Source organism: Sminthopsis crassicaudata, chromosome 1, assembly GCF_048593235.1.
Source record: "Sminthopsis crassicaudata isolate SCR6 chromosome 1, ASM4859323v1, whole genome shotgun sequence".
NCBI classification, from domain to species: domain Eukaryota; kingdom Metazoa; phylum Chordata; class Mammalia; order Dasyuromorphia; family Dasyuridae; genus Sminthopsis; species Sminthopsis crassicaudata.
In genome coordinates this window covers 399,146,676-399,166,663 of record NC_133617.1, presented here as the reverse complement: position 1 = coordinate 399,166,663, position 19,988 = coordinate 399,146,676, and the positions used below count along the sequence as shown (strand labels likewise).

At 38.5% G+C, this 19,988-nt stretch overlaps 1 protein-coding gene across 2 annotated transcripts in view; it reads left to right on the top strand.

Annotated features, from left to right (window-relative positions):
* SRL (sarcalumenin) overlaps nucleotides 1–19,145 on the top strand; it is a 68,265-nt gene extending 49,120 nt beyond the window's left edge. For both annotated transcript variants that reach the window (XM_074279999.1, XM_074279998.1), the window contains 5 exons: nucleotides 1,215–1,313; nucleotides 3,781–3,876; nucleotides 10,076–10,192; nucleotides 11,674–11,907; nucleotides 13,849–19,145. In XM_074279999.1, the coding sequence (XP_074136100.1) occupies nucleotides 1,215–1,313; nucleotides 3,781–3,876; nucleotides 10,076–10,192; nucleotides 11,674–11,907; nucleotides 13,849–14,660 (1,358 nt within the window). In that variant the 3' untranslated portion in view covers nucleotides 14,661–19,145. The remainder of the gene's footprint in view (nucleotides 1–1,214; nucleotides 1,314–3,780; nucleotides 3,877–10,075; nucleotides 10,193–11,673; nucleotides 11,908–13,848) is intronic.
* The last annotated feature ends 843 nt before the right edge of the window (nucleotides 19,146–19,988 follow it).

Genomic DNA, 19,988 nt, shown 5'->3' with positions numbered 1-19,988 from the left:
CTGGTAATGGTGGTGGTGATAGTAGTAGTACTAATTGTAGTAGTAATAGTAGTAGTAGTAGTAGTAGTAGCTGCTATGCTCAGTGTCTGGCTCTTTCTGCTTACTCTACCCAGCTATGTTAGTTCTCTGCTCACTGTATCCAGTCAACTTCACAGAGTTGTTCTGAGTACAGAATTCTGTAAACCTTACAGTGGCTTATAAATATAAAGTATTATTGTCATTTGTTTATTCTCTGCCTGCTGCATCTAGCTGTATTGGTTCTCTCACTGGCAATCATGCTTGGCTAGATTTATCATCCTGTGCAAGGTTTAATTGGTTTCCCAATAAGCTGCTGTGCCCGATTAGGATATGACCCTTGTTTCTTTTTAGGTTTGCTATATATCACCTGCCCTCTCAAATCCAAGGGCTATGCGGCACTAAGGGTATGACAACTCTATGTTAAATATTGGATTCCTCTCTACTCTTCAACTTAATCTCATTCTTACCTTTACTAATCCAATCATAAAGTCCACAGCTCAAATTCTCTCATTAAAAACATAATTGAGATGTTATAGAGGGAATTCCTGCTTCAGGTAAGATTCATAGGTGACCTTTTGGTGATTTCAGTGTTGGGATTCTAGAGTATACTTCACAGAAGAGAGATCTGGTGAGCTCCTGGAGTGTGATCAGTTTAGAACTCAGTGATAGAGAGAATACATAGAAGCATGAGATAGGATAAATGTCCAAGAGTAAAGTTATCAAACTCAGTCTGCCTGTGCATGAAAAAATCCCTTAATGTAGTCTGAACCAAATTAAAATGTAATTGGAAAATGTTCAACAAAATAAATGAAAATATAATACATCATAGATGTTAATTTATGGTTTTCTAAGTCAATATGGAGCCTGTAGAGATCCATTTCTATTTCTGTTTGAGTTTGACATTGATTCCCTGTAGCACCTTTACTTTAAGGTGTCTTATCTGTGTAGTTAGTTCCTGAGATCAGCCCAGACAAGGTGTGTGAGGAGTTGATGGTCATCTCTGTTCTTTCCACAATGCTGACTGCTCTCAGAATATTGAGAATGAAGGGGCTAAAGCTGGCCAAAAAGAGAGGAGCCAAGGCCTTAAAAGAAAAAAAGAGAGTGGAGGAGAAGCTCCCAGAATATTGGGTCTAGTTCCCGGGGGGAGGACTAGCTTTTTGCCTGAAACTAATGCCTTGCTATATTTTTCTTCCCAGAAGAAACAGAGGATGTAAGTGAAGCACCTGTAAGGGACCGTTCTCATATAGAAGAAACCCTGATGCTGAAGGAAGACAAACCAGCTGATGATTTTTCAGGTAAGGTGGGAATGAGTTTCAAGGAGAAGAAAGGGTCTAATAATGACTAATGAAAATGAAAAGTACACATATCAAGGTTACATATAAGGAAATGTGTTCTGGGGCCATGCCTATAAATTTCGAGGGAAATCACAATAAATAGAAAAAGTAACTTGGAATTATTGAATCAGGTTATCTTCATTAAGCTGAACTCTGAAGGGTGAATGCATACTTTATATAGGCTGATAGTAGAAAGGAGGGCTTTTCAGACAGGGGGAATAACATATGCAAACATGTGTAGTTGGGAATGCACATAACACATTTTGGGGGAGATTTGTAACAATATCTTTGATAAGCCTTGGAAGCATCCTCACACAGATGGCTTCTGTGATTTGCTCCAATAATTGTTATTCAATCAATCAAGAACTAGGCATGGAATGACCAGTGCATGACTTAGCCCTAGAATCCCTTTTGATTTCCAACAAGATGTTAGAACCAGAACCACTGTTTTTTGTTTTTTTTTAATTATTATTGTTTTTATTTACAAGATATATGCATGGGTAATTTTACAACATTGACAATTGCCAAACCTTTTGTTCTAATTTTCCCCTTTCTTCCCCCCCCCCCCATGGCAGGTTTACCAATACATGTTAAATATGTTAGAGTATAAATTTTAGAGTATAAATTAAATACAACATATGTATACATGTCCAAAAAGTTGTTTTGCTGTACAAAAAGAATCGGACTTTGAAATAGGGTACAATTAGCCTGTGAAGGAAATCCAAAATGCAGGCAGACAAAAATAGAGGGATTGGGAATTCTATGTAGTGGTTCATAGTCATCTCCCAGAGTTCTTTCCCTGGGTATAACTGGTTCAGTTCATTACTGCTCTATTGGAACTGATTTGGTTCATCTCATTGTTGAAAATGGCCACATCCATCAGAATTGATCATCATATAGTGTTGTTGTTGCAGTATACAACGATCTCCTGGTCCTGCTCATTTCACTCAGCATCAGTTCATGTAGGTCTCTCAGGCCTTTCTGAAATCATCCTGTTGGTCATTTCTCACAAAACAATAATATTCCATAATATTCATATACCACAATTTATTCAGCCATTCTTCAATTGATGGGCATCCACGTAGTTTCCACTTTCTGGCCACTACAAAAAGAGCTGCCACAAACATTCTTGCACATACAGATCCCTTTCCCTTCTTTAAGATCTCTTTGGGATATAAGCCCAGTAGTAACACTGCTGGATCAAAGGGTATGCACAGTCTGATAACTTTGAGCATAGTTCCAAATCATTCTCCAGAATGGCTGCATGTATTCACAATTCCACCAACAATGTATCAGTGTCCCAGTTTTCCCACATCCCCTCCAACATTCTGCATTACCTTTCCCTGTCATTCTAGCCAATCTGACAGGTGTGTAGTGGTATCTCAGAGTTGTCTTAATTTGCATTTCTCTGATTAATAATGACTTGGAGCATCTTTTCATATGACTAGAAATAATTTCAATTTCTTCATCTGAGAATTGTCTGCAGAATCACTGTTGCCTTATGAGAACAGTAGGGAGAGAATACCTACTGGGTATAAGGCACTATGCCCTCATGGGACTTGGCAGTCCTGTAAAAGAATAAGATCCAAATACAAATAATTGGAATATCTACTATTACATAGTGAATTCATTAGAGAAGTGCTATATGATGTCAGAAGGAGAAATTCTACTGATCAGGAAGCTAGGTGGACTTAAATGCTGTAGCCAAGTTTAGTTTCATTAGCTAAGAAGACAAGAAAAATCTCACAAAGGAAGGATTTCAGAAATGTTCTACAGGAGCTGATTTCTTAAATTTTTTATTATGTTAAATAATTATTCCTCTGAAATCTGTCTTTGAAACTTAACTGTTATAAAAAATGGAAAGAGGTGAGATGAGATTCCCATTTACTATAGGAATTTATATAGGGGACAGAAGACTTTAAGTTAAATTTCCCCATTCCTCAAAAGGCCTGAGTTGAAGAATTCCCGTCTCACAAAGGGGTGCCATGTAGTTAGAAAGCAGGCTTTTCAAATGAAGCCTTTAATCCAGAAATTATGGATTGGGACACACTGCTGAGAGGATCTTTAAAAAAAGCTCTGGAAACCTTGAGAATGTTTGACCTAGAGATAGAGGAATGGAGTAAAAGAATTTCTAGCTTGAAAAATTGTATGATTCTTTGTATGGCAGTGTATGTTGCTATATGGGAATTTACTTCAGTGAGATGAAGGATGAGGAATGTGATGATAATGATCAATAGTTCCTCCTATCCTCCAGATGTGCAAATTATCTAGCATTAATAGGTACAAAAGGGGCTCCCTGGAAAACCATGGCTGTTGATTGGCAAGGCAGTTATAATGTAGTCCCTTGGAGGATTGGTATATTAGTATATTCAAGCAGATTGGAGCCTATCTGGTTTGACCCTTTCCCTTTTTCCTCATTGACCCCTAGGGGTGATGCAGCGGCTAAGAAAGATCTACCATTCTTCCATCAAACCTCTGGAGCAATCCTATAAGTACAATGAACTGAGGCAGCATGAGATTACAGGTAAGTCTGATCATATGAAGACCTAAGGCTCATGGAGTATTCTCGGCTTCCTTTGTTATCAGGTACAAGCACCAGAATTCTGCTTAGAGAGTAGGGCCCAGGGAAACTCCTGAGGGAGTCCCACTTAGAAATGAAGACTCAGAGAATAAAGCTGGAAGTTCCTTTCTTTTTGAGTCAGTGGAAGAAGGCTTTATATTATGTTTCTTGCAAGAAGTGGGTACTGTACCTCTTTGAATGGGCATAAGCACAATTTATAGAAGTCCAAACCAGCAATTATATTCCATAATCTCTCCCTGCCTCCTCATGCCCTCCTCAGAATATCAGTTGGAGGAGACTTTTCTGAAATTTAATATTTCATGAGACTATCATTACTTGCACTCCTTAGTATGTTTCCATGTTTCCCCCTCTCCCTGCCAAAAGCTTGAAGTTCTATTTCATTAATCATCCAAATTGCCAAACCTAAACTCAAGGCCAATTTCCTTCTCACTCTATATATCATGGATCTGATTTCATGAGATGACTATAGGTGCAGAAATCACTTTTTAGTTTCTCTTTATTCTCTCTTCTTAATCCCCTCACCCCAGTTCATCTTTCCTTGGGGCAGGTTAATTTGCTTTCACTGGGAATAACTCTTGACTGGGTTTTGATTCTAAGTGCCTGCATCAGAAGTAATACTGGCCAGAGGCTAGGGAAACAGAGACCAGGATTCACCTTTAGGACTTTACCTTCTTTCTGGTCCCTAACATTTTTCTGGCATGCTTCTACTGTCAACAATATAGTCTCTTCCAGGCTTTACCCCTGCTTTTCTGCTTCCTACTTTGATGTTGCTATGGCTCTCATGCCCTCTTGTGTAAAAAAGCTGAAACAACAGTGTCCCTTGCTCAAATTTCATTCGCCCATGAACGACTCTAATTATACTCTATCTTGGAAAGCCCAGTTTCTCTCAATTTCACTGGGCTGTGTCTAAAAACAGAAGGGCTTTCATTATGTGAGCTATCTCGGGGGTGAGTGGGAATGAATGACACAACCTTTTCTCTGAAAGGAGATGGTTTCATCTACTCAGAAGAGATAGACACTCCTTAAGAGAGTCCCAATAGGGCAACAAACCTCTACTTATTGATGAATTACTATATTTCCATATATATATATTTACTTCCTATAATATTATCTCTTTATGCAAGGAAACAGGAAACATGGATTGAGCCCTTAGCTTTGCTATTGGTGTTATTGTTTAGTTATTTTTCAGTCATTTTCAATTCTTCATGAGCCCATTTGGGGTTTTCTTCACAAAGATACTGGAATGGTTAGCCAATTCTTTTTCTGGTTTATTTTACAGATGAGGAAACTGAGGTAAACAGGATTAAGTGACTTGCCCAGGATCATATAGTTAGAAAGTGTCTAAGGTCAGATTTGAACTTAGGAAGATAGGAATTCTTGCCTCCAGATCTGGAACTTCATCCAGTATTTCATCTTAGTTTTGGTACAGAGCTTTTAATTAACATCTCATTATATACACAATTTTGCCAACAATTTTTTTTGAGCACTTGCTGTCTGCAGGAATATTACTTATTGTAGGAGATAGGGATGTGGTGATGAGATGTGAGGGAAGGGAGTGAGATAGGATTCCCATTAACTATAGGAAATTATTTTTTGGGCAGAAGCCCTTATGTTAAACTATCCCAGACCTGGGCTGAATGGTCTTCATCCTACAAAAGGGGGCTAGGAGCACAGGAGCTCTGGACAGTCTGGGCCCTGTGGTACAGCCCTTAATCTAGGAGTCAGGGTTGAACCATCCTGCTGAGGAGCCTTTTAAAAATAAGACTGGGAGGTTTTCAAGAAGGGTTTTTTTCTTTTTCCTCCCCATGAGGCAGTCGGGGTTATGATGTGCCAAGGGTCACATAGCAAGTAAGTGTTAAGTGAGTGAGATTGGATTTTACAGATGAGGAAATCGAGGCTTAGGGAAATTGTAGGAATTGCCTGCCAAGTTCACACAGGTCATAAATGGCAGTTTATGCCATGTGTTAAATGAGTTTAAACTCTGGTTCCTTGATTCTAAAGGCAGTGCTCTTTTGAAGGATTTCAGAGAAAGAAGAGATCAATAAGGATTAAAGTAGAAAATCAAGGGCTTTATGTTCTACAGATCCTAAGTCTAATTATAGGGCTTTGAGTTAAAAGAAGATCTTGGAGATCATCTATTCCAATCTCTTTCACTATATGGAGAGGAAAGCCAAGATGAGAATGAGGCAGGACTTTCTGTGGGGAAGACTTCCCTGACGTCTACATTTTACACAGAAGCTCCCATTTCTGAGGTGATAAAGTTCAGTGACATATTGCAATTTTTATCTCTTACATTCCTTTAATGAAGCAATTATACCTAATAAGAAAACTGGACTAAGGATCTGCCATATTGGATCATCCAGTTGAGTTTTCTATTTCTGATAGGGGCACTAAATGATGTCCATGTGCTCTTCCTTGATAAGTTTTTTTTTTTTGAGGGATAAAATTATTTTTATATTTATCAGAACAAATATAATATTAAATAAGATAAAAAGGATCTATCATATATCAAACATTATGCTAGACTCAGTGAATAAAATAAAAAATGAAATTATCTCTACAGTAAACATATTCTTTTTTTTTATTGTCTACAGTTATTTTATTTAAATTTTTAAAATAGTTTTTATTTACCAGATATTTGCATGGGTAATTTTATAACATTGACAACTGCCAAACCTTTTGTTCCAATTTTTCCCCTCCTTCCCCCCCCACCAAGATGGCAGGTAGACCAATACATGTTAAATATGTTAGAGTATAAATTAAATACAATAGATGTATACATGACCAAATAGTTGTTTTGCTGTAAAAAAAGAATCAGACTTTGAAATAGTTCACATTTAGCCTGTGAAGGAAATCCAAAATGCAGGCAGACAAAATTAGAGGGATTGGAAATTCTATGTAATGGTTCATAGTCATCTCCCAGAGTTCTTTTCCTGGGTGTAGCTGGTTCAGTTCATTACTGCTCTATTGGAACTGATTTGGTTCATCTCATTGTTGAAGAGGGCCACGTCCATCAGAATTGATCATCATACGGTATTGTTGTTGAAGTATATAATGATCTCCTAGTCCTGCTCATTTCACTCAGCATCAGTTGATGTAAGTCTCTCCAGGCCTTTCTGAAATCATCCTGCTGGTCATTTCTCACAAAACAATAATATTCCATAACATTCATATACCACAACTTATTCAGCCATTCTCCAATTGATGGGCATCCAATCAGTTTCCAGTTTCTGGCCACTACAAAGAGAGCTGCCACAAACACTCTTGCACATACAGGTCCCTTGCCCTTCTTTAAGATCTCTTTGGGATATAAGCCCAGTAGTAACATGCTGGATCAAAGGGTATACATAGTTTGACAACTTTTTGAGCATAGTTCCAAATCTCTCTCCAGAATGGCTGGATGTATTCACAATTCCACCAACAATGTACTTGATAATAGTCTTAAAGGTTAATTAAGGAATACTAGTTCAAATTTCTAAAAGATCCCACTTTATAAAATTCCTTTTGCATGACAATCCTATAAAGTAGAGTATTATCATAATCACCATTAAAAGATGAAGAAACTGAGAATCTAGGTATTACATAATCCATTTAAGGTCACATTGCTAGTAAGTTGAAGAGCTGTAACTCAATTTTTTTTCGAATCTTGAGTCCAGATCTTCTGACTGCCAATCAAGTGCTGTTTCTGTCACACCATGTTATCTCATTAGAATTCCTTAATAAAGGGCTTACTTACCTCAATGCATCTGTGATTTTCCAAGGGTACAATTTATAATACATTTATGACTTCTTATTCTGTGTGATTCTTTTCCATGTTTTCTTAAAGAGGATCTAACCACTTTTTTGGAGGTCTTCCTTATTTTCTTCTCTTCCTCCTCCTCTTCCATCTCCTCCTCCTCTTTCTTCTCATTTTGTGGGTATCATTGCTTCCCTTGGGCTGTTTGCTATTCCTCATTCTTGCTACATAAAACCCCTATGCTATTATTGGAAATCTGTTGTAGCCTATTTATACATAACATCTATCTTTCCATTGATTTTGGGGTTCACAATTTTTACTCTTTGGAGAATGTGGGTGTTAAGCAGTATGCCCATCTTACAGTTTGGAGTGTTTTTGTCAGAGAGTAATTTGGATCATTGAAATTACTATACAATTTCTCAAATTCATTCATCTATTCTTTTTCTCCTTTTCAGTTCTGAACTTAGGTTCATTTATAACATGGGTAGCTTTCCCTTGTAACAAATAAGCATAATCAAATAAAGTAAAGCCCCACATTGTCCAAGTCTGAAAATACACATTTCATTTTATACCTATAATAAATTACTTCTCTGGTAAGATGTAAGAAGCATGAAAGATCTAAAGTCTTTCAAAGCTGTTTTCCTTTACAATATTTTAACTGTTCTAGTTCTGTTCATTTCACTCTGAATCAATTCACATAACTCTTCCCAGATTTCTCTTAAACTGGCTTTTAAAAAATTATTTCTCTCTATAAGATTTTGCTCTATTCACATATACCACAGTTTGTTCTGCCATTTCCTGATAAACATCTACATTGTTTCTGTTTGTGTTTTTTTGCTACAACAAAAAGTGATACTATAAATATTTTATACATATGAATCCTCTAGCTGAAGTATCATTTTATAAGCTAACTCAAGGAGGTGGAGATACTAAAAGGATTGGGGAAACAAATCCTGATGAGATTACTACTTTTAAGAAAGCACTAACAGCCCGTTTTGTACCTCTTTTCCCATTTCATAAAAGTCTTTATGAGATTGCTCCATACATGTATCGAGGGCATACTTGAAAATATTACAAAGGAACAGCCAATCTTTCACAGATGATTCTATTGTTAACATTTTGAAAAGTTCATTTATTTTTTTTCCTTTTATAATATGATTCAACAAACACTAGGGGGAGCTGTGAGTATTAACTACTTTAACTATTCCTTTTGTAAGAACATTAAAGAGCTGGTTCCTCAGTATCCCTCACTCTGTACATGTCTAGGGATATGAATTTGTGGTTCCACCAATCCAGACCCTTGACTGTATTTGTCGTCTTTACTTAGCCAGTTCTCATTTATCATTTTCATTGCATGTGCCTCATTAATTCATCTCTCCTAAAATCCTTAATTAAAAAAAAAAAAGTTTTATTAATGTTTTTTGTTATTACATGACAGTTGTTACCAGATGTACCCCAATCTCATTCCCATACCAAATTGAATCCTCCTTTGAAACAAAGATAAACAGTTAAGCAAAAATAATAGTCATGGATCCAACTGACAACATATGCAACATACTGTGCCAGTAATATGTCTCCCCAGAGGAGACAGGTCTGTTTTATGATCTGTTTTCCAGAAAGATCATTAATTTATAGGACATTTAATGGGATTAGATAAAAGGTAATAAAAATGAAAGCATTTCTTGCATATATGTTAGACTGTACATTCCATTTGATCCCCTGACCCAGTACCTCCCAAAGGCAGAAACTCTTTAAGAGCTGGTCTATGTCTCTTGTCACTCTGCCCGGGGTAAGAGCTAACTTGGCTATTTAGTTCTTGGTTATCTTTACTTGGGAGCCAGGAAATGATCATTTGCTCACAAATAGAGCTACAGGTCCTTTCAAGCACATGTGGAGCCTCTGGTGCCCCCATTCAAGGCTGCAAATGTCAGGTCAAGAAGTGAGACAACCAGACTTTCTTTTCCAGGATCCTCAAGCCTTAAATTCTCTCTCTTACTTTGCATATTCTCCCTATATCTTTGTCTTTTCACTGCTAAAACTAGTGAGTGATCCATTGGGCTCCCTCATAGGGGGCCCCAGGCAGAGATCTTTCTAAGATGAACAATATAAATGGGAAACAGGGAGAGTAGTAGTTATTATGTTCTCTGTCACTATTTTCCCTCTCTTTTATCTCTGAAAAATCCTGAGGATGCACCTTCATGTTTTGCAAATCTATCTGCTGGGGAACAATGAGTTCGTAAACCTACTCTACTTTTATTTCCTTAAATCTAGAATTTTGCAACTTAATTAGCATATCTAGGGGGACCATTTATTACAAAAAGATTCTATTTTTTAAATGTATTGCTTATGTAATGAAAAATATTATATTATTTGTTCACATTAATTTCTAATGTCTGTTCCTTATAGATGGGGAGATCACTTCCAAACCAATGGTACTTTTCCTGGGACCGTGGAGCGTTGGCAAATCTACCATGATAAACTATCTCCTTGGGCTGGAAGACACTCGTTACCAGCTTTACACAGGTAACTGAGATCTTATTTTATGATGTGATTGTTATGCTTTTAAAAAGTGTATTTTATTTATTTATTTATTTATTTTTTTGAGGCTGGGGTTAAGTGACTTGCCCAGGGTCACACACTAGGAAGTGTTAAGGTCTGAGACCAGATCTGAACTCGGGTCCTCCTGAATTCAGGGTTGGTGCTCTATCCACTGCGCCACCTAGCTGCCCCTAAAATGTGTATTTTTAAAAAATTAAATATTTCTTCAGTACCTACTATATATAACAGATTGTATTAGGCATTGAGGATTACCAGGATGTGTTTAGCATGATTGAGGCAGAAAAGTTGATTCTGCAAAGTCTATTTGTTTTACACAATCAATTTGGTTCCTAGAGCCAGGAAGAAAGCTATGTTTACTTGTTGTCCAAGCTAGATATGGCAGCCTTGTAAAGATTTTTAGAAAAGAATTAGAAGAAGGACTTCATCTGACCTTGTACCAGTGCTGTTAATTAAAAGAAAAAAGTAAAATGCTTTTATGACAAAGGAACCGTTGACATTACCATTTTGAATTGGCCTTCCAATACATAGATGTTTGATTTAATAGGCTATTGATCAGAAGTGATGTCATGCTTGAAGCTATGAAGGAGTAATGAATGAAAGATAGTTTCCTAGATCTGGTACTTCCTATATGAAAATATATCATAAATTATGTTATTGGGTGTGAAATACCATAATATCTATTCAGAAATTTGATGATCTTATGAACTGATATGCTTCAACTTTTTTTTGTTATTTGAAATAGTTCATTATGTAAGTTAAAGTGGCCAATGTTGCCACAGAGCATGCTCTGTAAAAAGAATTTTTTTCTCAGTTTTAGGTATTTAACAGATCAATCACTTGAACAGACTCCACCCATCACCACACAGCCATCAAGTGTTATAGATGATAAACAGAAGCAGTCACAATAAAAAAGACTAAAGTTTTGAAGAATCACTAAGTATAGCCCTACAAATGGTCAACTTCCTGACACCTGCATTTTAGCTTCCTGAGTCAGGTTCTCTGACCCCTGAAATCTGTTAATCTCTGGCAATCTGTCTCCTGAACTCTGTTGTCAGACCTTTGACTCTTAGTGCTCTTTGACTCTTTCTACCAGCCCCTACACCTTTCCACTACCATTCTGGACTAGTTTTGTTGTCATGTTAACTTTCCTCCCAATTCAGCTCCTACCTTCTTGACTCTAGTCAGGAATTGCTTTTTCCTTAAGGAGGTCAGTAAGGAAGCTATTGTTCATGGATAAACTTAGAGGTCAGGGGTCCAGGACCAGAATGGTGGCAAGCAGAATGTGGAAAACAGTTACACATATGAGAGACAGACATTGTAATAGTAGAAATTACTGGCTAGTGACTTTTCAAATCCAGGAACACTTTTTAATAACAAAAAATGTTTTTGGAATACCTCCTGTAGTCACCTCCATATACCTGCCATCATTTCTCTCTGTGGCATAGGTGCTGAGCCCACCACTTCTGAGTTCACAGTCCTCATGCATGGCCCTAAGCTGAAAACCATCGAAGGCATTGTCATGGCTGCTGACAGTGCTCGCTCCTTCTCACCTCTTGAAAAATTTGGCCAGAACTTCCTGGAGAAGCTGATTGGCATTGAGGTTCCTCACAAGCTTTTGGAGAGGGTCACTTTTGTGGACACACCGGGCATCATTGAAAACCGCAAGCAACAAGAACGAGGTAATTTAAGGGCATGGTGTTTGGGGGAGAAGGAGAGTAGAGTATTATCACAGATGTTTAGCAGGAAGAGACCTTGGAGAGAGAAGGTCATTTAGTTCAATCCCTTTATTTTGAAGATGAGGAAACAGATCCAAAGACTCCAAAACCACAATATCATGTTTCTCTGTATCATCTGGTGGACCTCCTGGCAATTACTGGGTTGGAAGATGATGTGCGCTTCATCATCAGCCCAGACTACAGAGGGAGTGATCCTGCTTTTGCTCTCTAGGGCTAAGTTGATTCCAAGGCAGTCTATAGATAGATAGATAGAGAGATAAATGGACACACAGTCAGGATAGATAGATAAGTGGACATACAATCAGGATAGATAGAAAGATAAATGGACATATAGTCAGGATAGATAGATAAATGGACATACAGTCAGGATAGATAGATAAATAAATGGACATACAGTCAAGATAGACAAATGGACATATAGTCAAATAGATAAATAGATAATTGAACCTACAGTCAGGATAGTTAGAAAGATAAATGGACATATAGTCAGAATAGATAGATAGAAAGATAACTGGACATACAGTCAAGATAGATATAAATGGACATACAGTCAGGATAGAGACAGATAGCTAGCTAGTTCGATAAACAGACATAGACAGATAGATAAATATAAGGCAAGCCCTAGAGATTTATTCTGAGGTTATTAATTTTGACCTGGAGTAGTAACTGAGATGAAAGAATTCTAAAGGTCCTGGACTGAACATGCTTCTTTATCCAAGTGCATTTATAGGATCATAGATTTAGAGATAGAAGGGATCTTAGATGTCATCTAGCATAACCCTTTCATTTTGTAGGTGAGGAAGCTGAGATCAAGAGAAATCAAATGAATTTTTCATCATCACAGAGCCAGAAAATGTTAAAGGCAGGATTTGAAATTAGGTCTTAATAATGCTAATGCCAGTACTCTATCCATTATCCATGAGACCTTCTCAACTTGACCTTTGTCCAACCAGGACATGGAACTCAAGCTCAAGACTAGATAACTTCCTTTATTAAGCCTCCCTTCTTTCCAGTGGATTTGTCTTGATGCATTTGTGTGTACTCACCAAAACAAACTGATCTCTAGAGTGGAGTTGGACTCAGAAGGCTAGGCAAACACTAGGCTGATGGCATGGAAGTTCAGTGTAATGCTGCCACAACCAGGAATCACAGGCAGATGTAAAATGAGTTCCTGAATTTGGTACTTATGGGGATAAGTGATTGGGTGATGTACCTCACACTGCTAAGTGTTACTTATTTGCTCAAGTAATGTAAGGATGCTGTCACTGTACAGGTGAGAGGACAAAGCCATCTCCTTTTAGGTCTTCTTTTCCAGGTCCCCAGTTCTTACCTTCCATGTCAAAGCCATTGCTCATGCTCTCTCCACCCTACTGAATGTTCAGAGGCCAGAAAATATTTAATTAAAAATATTCACCTCTCAATGAATCTATTTAATTTGTCAACCCAGAGAGACAACTGAATTGGAGTTTGGCCACGCTTAATTCAGGATGAACATTCTATTGGAGAGTTGGGCATTTGATCAAAGTAGGAAGAAGTTTTTCTGGGCTTCACCTACTAGAGGACAAAAATTTATGGTATTAATGACATAGCTAGAGGCATACATTTAGATTGTTGCAAAACTCTTTAGAAACCTAGAAGATACTAAGTGTTCTCACTTCTTTTTAAAAATAGCTTTTTATTTTTCCGAATACTTGTAAGGGTAGTTTTCAACATTCACCTTAGCAAAACCTTGTGTTTCAAAATTTTCTCCCTTCTCTCCCTCCCTTCACTCCCCTCACAGCAAGCAATCGGATATGGGTTAAACATGTAATGTTCTCTTTTCTACAGATAATAGGAAGATGATGAAAAGAATACTAGTTTAATCTTACCTTCTTCCTTTCAAAGGTTACCCATTCAATGATGTGTGCCAGTGGTTCATTGACAGAGCTGATCTCATCTTTGTTGTCTTTGACCCAACCAAACTGGATGTGGGTCTGGAGCTGGAGATGCTCTTTCGCCAACTAAAAGGCCGTGAATCCCAAATAAGAATAATATTGAACAAAGCTGATAATCTGGCCACCCAGATGCTCATGCGTGTTTATGGTGCCCTCTTCTGGAGCTTGGCCCCTCTCATCAATGTCACAGAACCCCCAAGAGTTTATGTCAGCTCCTTTTGGCCCCAGGACTATAAGCCTGACACCCACCGGGAGTTATTCCTCAAAGAAGAAATTTCTCTTTTGGAAGATCTGAACCAGGTGATTGAGAATAGGATGGAGAATAAGATTGCCTTTATCCGTCAGCACGCCATCCGGGTACGCATTCATGCTCTCTTAGTTGACCGCTACTTGCAGACCTACAAGGACAAAATGACCTTCTTTAGTGATGGAGAGTTGGTCTTCAAGGACATTGTGGAGGATCCAGATAAGTTCTATATCTTCAAGACCATTCTGGCAAAGACCAATGTCAGCAAGTTTGACCTCCCCAATCGCGAGGCCTATAAGGACTTCTTTGGCATCAATCCTATCTCCAGTTTCAAGCTGCTCTCTCAGCAGTGCTCCTACATGGGAGGATGCTTTCTGGAGAAGATTGAACGGGCCATCACCCATGAGCTTCCCAGTCTCTTGGGAAGCATTGGGTTGGGGAAGAATCCAGGTGCTCCCAACTGCGACAAAACAGGGTGTGGTGAAACCCCAAAGAACCGCTATAGGAAACCTTAATGCTGTGGAGTTTAACTGGTTCTTGTGTTTCTATTGGTGAATGAGCTTGTGTCTTACGTGTATGAGAAGCCCCGGTTTATTAACCCTTTGAGCCAAACTGGCAAGAGCTATTGTACAATGGAGGGCTTGGAGTTAATGGAGGCCAATTGTGGGGGAATGTGCAAGGGCCTAGTAAAGAGAATGGAAACTGTGAATTATAAACCTTTTTGTACTTGTTATTTCAATTAGGAGGCCCCATTTTCCCTATGAGCAAAAGCAGAAAAATGTAAAATAGGGTATAGTTGCTTTCCCTTGGCACTGATTTGGAAGGTCAGAGGATAATTTGTATACACTGAAAAAAAAAAAGGTTGGGATTCAAATACAATAGAAATAATTAGGATTTCTTTTCCTGAAAAATAGGGGAAAAAGTGAGGATAGGGATTAGATAAGAGGATCCATGACCAGAAAAACCTTTTCCACAAAGCCAATTCCAGGACTTGGCTTGAAGGTCAAATATTGTTTTTATTTTCTCTATCCTGACCTTTTCACATCAGTCTTAAAATTCAGAAGTAATATCATCCTTTTTCTGACATCAGGAAATAAAGATACCTGATGACCAGCTTTCAGGTTGGCTATGGGCAGAAGGAGGACATTCAGGGTCTGACCCTTAAGGAGTTTGAATATAAGGATTGATTCCATGTTCAAACCCAATTCCAGAACCTGTTATCTTCTTCCATTGGGCTCTTTATTCGCAGATTCTTTGGGTACTTTATGAAGGAATAAGAGTTCCCCAAAGGTAGTTGAGGATTAGATCATCTCTTCCACTTTTCAATACAGCCTACTGCCCAGGCCCACTGTGAAACCTAGTTTTTCTATCATGCTAAAAGAGAAAATAGGCACTTGGTGTATGCAAGTAGTTTGCCTCATGCCATTCTTGGACTACCAGTCAAGCAAAGGCATGAATAGAGCTCAGAGGGTTAATAGGTTTGCAGTGTGTCTTTGTCTATTGCATGTTTTGGAAGAGACAGCTAACTGAGGCTCCAAGGCCTCCAAGAGGATGGTGGGGGTCATGTTCCTCCATTAAAGGACTTTTCTTTGAATTTATCTCCTCTAAATTTTGGAGGAGACAAACTCCATGCTCTATCTGTGGGGGCTGTTGGGGTAAGAGTGATGTCTTTCATGTGGTAGTTTCTCTGTCTTTCTTTTGTCCTGCCCTTCATACCCCCTGATGTACCAACATCCAGAATTAAGAATGATTTCCTTTGACTTAGAAAGCACTCAAAGTCAGAACCAATACCAGCTCTTCATTCATCTCAATAGCAGCTTCATGCTGATATCCAGTTACAGCCAGCATATGACAGTGCACGTGAGAAAGTCATGGGCTATGGATAGAAATGTGTGTATAATCTCTGTGTGCATGTGTGTGTGTGATGATGGAAATAATCATATTGTAGAGAATGTATAGACAGACATTTTTTGTTGAGAAAATATGGCCTGGTTGATTGGCCCCAAGGACATCAAAGGGCCAGATAGAGAGGTAGAGCCGGTAGAGAGCTAGAGGGGGGGACCGGTTCTTGAGTAGAAGGAAGAAGCCCTTAGGTGAGATAACATTTAGGGTAGTAAGAGATGCATGGAAATGCTGGGGACCTGTCATGTGGACCATCCTGTGAAATCAATGGGCCAGCCCTGATACTAGGGCAGATAATGGAATTTTCCCTGCCTTCAAGCCAGAGTCACTTACACCAGAGGGAAGAGGAGGGGGGAAAAGCTACCCTGGGCCAGAAAGGGAAGACAGAGAAGGTGAGACAATGAAAGTGATGTGGCACAGTAGCTCTGGAGCCAGATGAACTGGGTTCAAATCCTGCCTAAGATGCTGACCACCTGTGTGACCTTAGGCAAGTGATTAAATTTCTCTGGGTCTCAACTTCATTAGCTGAAAAATTAGAGTATTGGAATGGATGACCTCTGAGGTCCCCTTTTAGCTCTAGATAGATGATCCAAGAAAATAGACAGCTACTGTGTGAGTGACCCATTCTCATAGGGGTATCTCAGTAGTGGTTATTGCTTTTGGCTTTTCCGGGCTGGGAGATGGGTATGGGGATAGTGATGTGGAAAGAAGGTTGAAACAATTCCAAAGAAAATGATAAATTTCCAAAGTCCCTAGGAACTTGGTTCTATACCATTTTCTAGTAGTCACCTAGTCAACCTACCTGGAGGTGATAATCTTAAGTTGGAATTGAGGGCAGGAAGGAAGAGACAATGGGAGAAGGGCAGGGAAAATTCCTGGGAGGTCCCTGCTCAGATCAACTTTGGATATAGCCAACCAAAAAGGCAGACAGGCCAACATCTAGGGCCATTTAGAGAACTTGCTATGAAAGGACAAATGATGACTCAGAAGGAAGAGAAAGTTTGGGAGTTTGCCCTAGATTTCCTTCTCATACTTCTGTCTTCTTACCTCCTCCTTCTTCAATGAGCTCTTTTCCTCTCTATCTTATATTCACAGGAAACTTCCCAGTGTAACAGTTTTACTAACTATGCAAGCTGAGGCAAAGAAAATGGCAGAACTGTCTAGGCTTTGTCATAGATGTGGATATCACTGTTGCTTTTTTTTTTTTTTTTGGTAGAATAAGGCTAATAATAAATTCCTACACTATTTATATTTCCAAGAGCTACATGATCAATGTGTTTTTTTACATCTTTCTCCCTGCCTCACCTCCTGCCTTTTATTTTTCCTTTATTTCACTCTTTCTTATAATTTTTCTCCTTCCTTCTCTGTTTGTATTCTGTCTCTTTCCTATCTGGCTATTTAATCAGTCACTACATGTTTATGGAGTACTTACTGGTTATCTGGTACATGGTTAGGCACTGGGAGTGGGAGGGGGCTGGGATTTTAACAGAATTTTAACCCCTTTTTTAGGTATTGAGGTACAGAGAAATCCTCACAACACCCAGCTTTTATCCAAATCTTGCCCTTTTTCAATGTTTATTTAATTCAATTCCATATAACACACATTCATTAAGTAATTAGTACATGTAAGATACCTCTTTCTTTCAGTGGCATGGGTTGTTGGTAGGATACAGAATCACACAATTCTTAAATCACCTACGAAAATTAATTTAGCTGTTTTACTTGATATATAATTTTTGTTTAAAGACCAGACAGTTGGAGCAGCTAGGTGGCACAGTAAATAGGACACCAACCTTGAAGTCAGGAGGACCTGAGTTCAAATCTAGCCTCAGACACTTAACACTTCCTAGCTGTGTGACCCTGGACAAGTTCACTTAATCACAATTGCCTCAGGAAAAAAAAAAAAAAAAAAAAAAAAAAAAAGATCAGAAGGAGACTTCCTACTCACTGGGTGAATTCTCTGAGGGGAGATTTATAGAAAGACAATGATGGACCTGTACAGGATGAGAAGGTGCAGAGAGGTTATGATTTGCAACCACTATTCTTCACATAGATGAAGTATGTAGGAGACCCAGCTACATCAAGGAAAAAAGCTTTCTGTGGGTGCTTAGCACCTTGTATCTTTTGAAGACAGTCCAGGAGGGTTTATTAATTTCCTTCTGACAAAGGTGGTCTGGTTATTCCTAAATTATTGGGTTGTTTGGGTAGAAGAATGGGTAGGCCCAGCTTTCAGCAGAATTGTGAATTCAGCAGTTTGTGTTTAAGACACTTCTCCCCCCCCCCCCACATCACCTTCTCTCCTCTTGGTTCCACATTATTAGTTGTCTATTCAGTTGACAATTCTCCTGGCCCTGCTTTCTGCTAGCTAATTCTTACCAGAGTGTTAGCTGATGTCTACTTCTTTAAGATGTATGTATTTTAATAGCTTAAAAAAACCTTCCAGACCAAAATGAATTAATTTCTAAATGATGGAATTTAAGGCACTGTGAAGGTTGAGGAAGAGACTTCAGGGAAGAGAACCTGCCCCAAATACCTCAAGTTATACCCACTAGGCAGTCCCCACTCTTCCTATACCTAAGGTAAATCCTTCTAGTGGTAATTGTGTGCAGCTGAGTTAGAAGTTCCTGCCTATGGTGGTAACATGCAAGGACATCATTTCCCATTTGACTGCCTCAGAAGGTAACTATCCTAAGCCATTCTATGAAGAGTCTGGCTTAACTAGTATATTTGATTTTAAAGAATTAGCCAGTGATCCACAGTCCTAAATTCCTTTGTCAGTGGTGTTTGGGCAAGAATCCTGTTTTGCTCCATGCCAAGAGAGACACTCAGAAATCTGTAGGAGAAAAGAGCACTGGATTTAAAGTCAATGGACCTGAATTCAAATCCTGGCTCTATAACTCATTCTTTGTGTTATCTTGGGCAAATCATGTTACTAAGGGACTCAGTTTCTTCATCTATAAAATGAGGGGGGGTGGATTAGACAGAAAGACCCTTTTCAGCTTTAAATCCTATGTTTCATGATGGACTGGGGTAAAGTCATAGTATTTTACAGATATTGTGTATGACAGCCACATAAATAAAATTACTTATTTGGCAAACCCACTTGTGTCATGTGTTCTATCTTTCCAGAAAGCAGGACCAACATTTAAAAAATACATGTGACATATATGGTGTGATTAAGGGCTATTGAGAAGGTCTCTGCTTATCTCCTCCTTCCCTTCCAGTTCCCTCAACTTGATTCTTTCCTCCTGACTCCCTGAAAGAAGCTAAGATGTTTGTGACATGCCTGAGGTCATAACCTAATTTAAAGGAAGAACTGAGATGAGGACCCAGATTCTTAATTTCCAGATAACAGTGTATTTCATCACAAAAGTTCCCTCTGGTTCAACCCACAGTAGTATTCCACTAGCTGTATCTGCAATCTTTTTTAAAAGGCAAATTCTCTTAGGAAGGATAATTTGGAAGGGAATTTTAGACTCTTTCCTAGGAATATGTTTTGATAGGAAAAGAATAAAACCCTGAAACCATGGCAGGGAGGATAGAAGGCTGGTGAAGTGGGACCAGAAGCTACAGATAAGTTTCTCAGGTCTTCCCAGTTTCTTTTAGTGCTGCAGGCCAGTACTACTATAGTGTTCAAACTACTGTAGCTCAGGAAGGAAGGAAAATTAAATTTTGTGTATTTTTCTGGTTCTTGTAAGAGCCATGATCTGAGCCTTAGGGAAGAAAGAAAATAATCTAATAAAATAACTGCAGTTGCTATTCATCTAGTGATTTAAAATTTACAAAATACTCTGCATATCACTTGACTCTCACACCTCCACCAAGATGTAGGTGCTACAGGTATTATGATCTCTGTTTTACATTTTGGAAAAAAAGAAAAAAACAAACAACTAATGCACACAGCATCAGTGATTGAACTGTAGCCACACAATTAGTAAGTA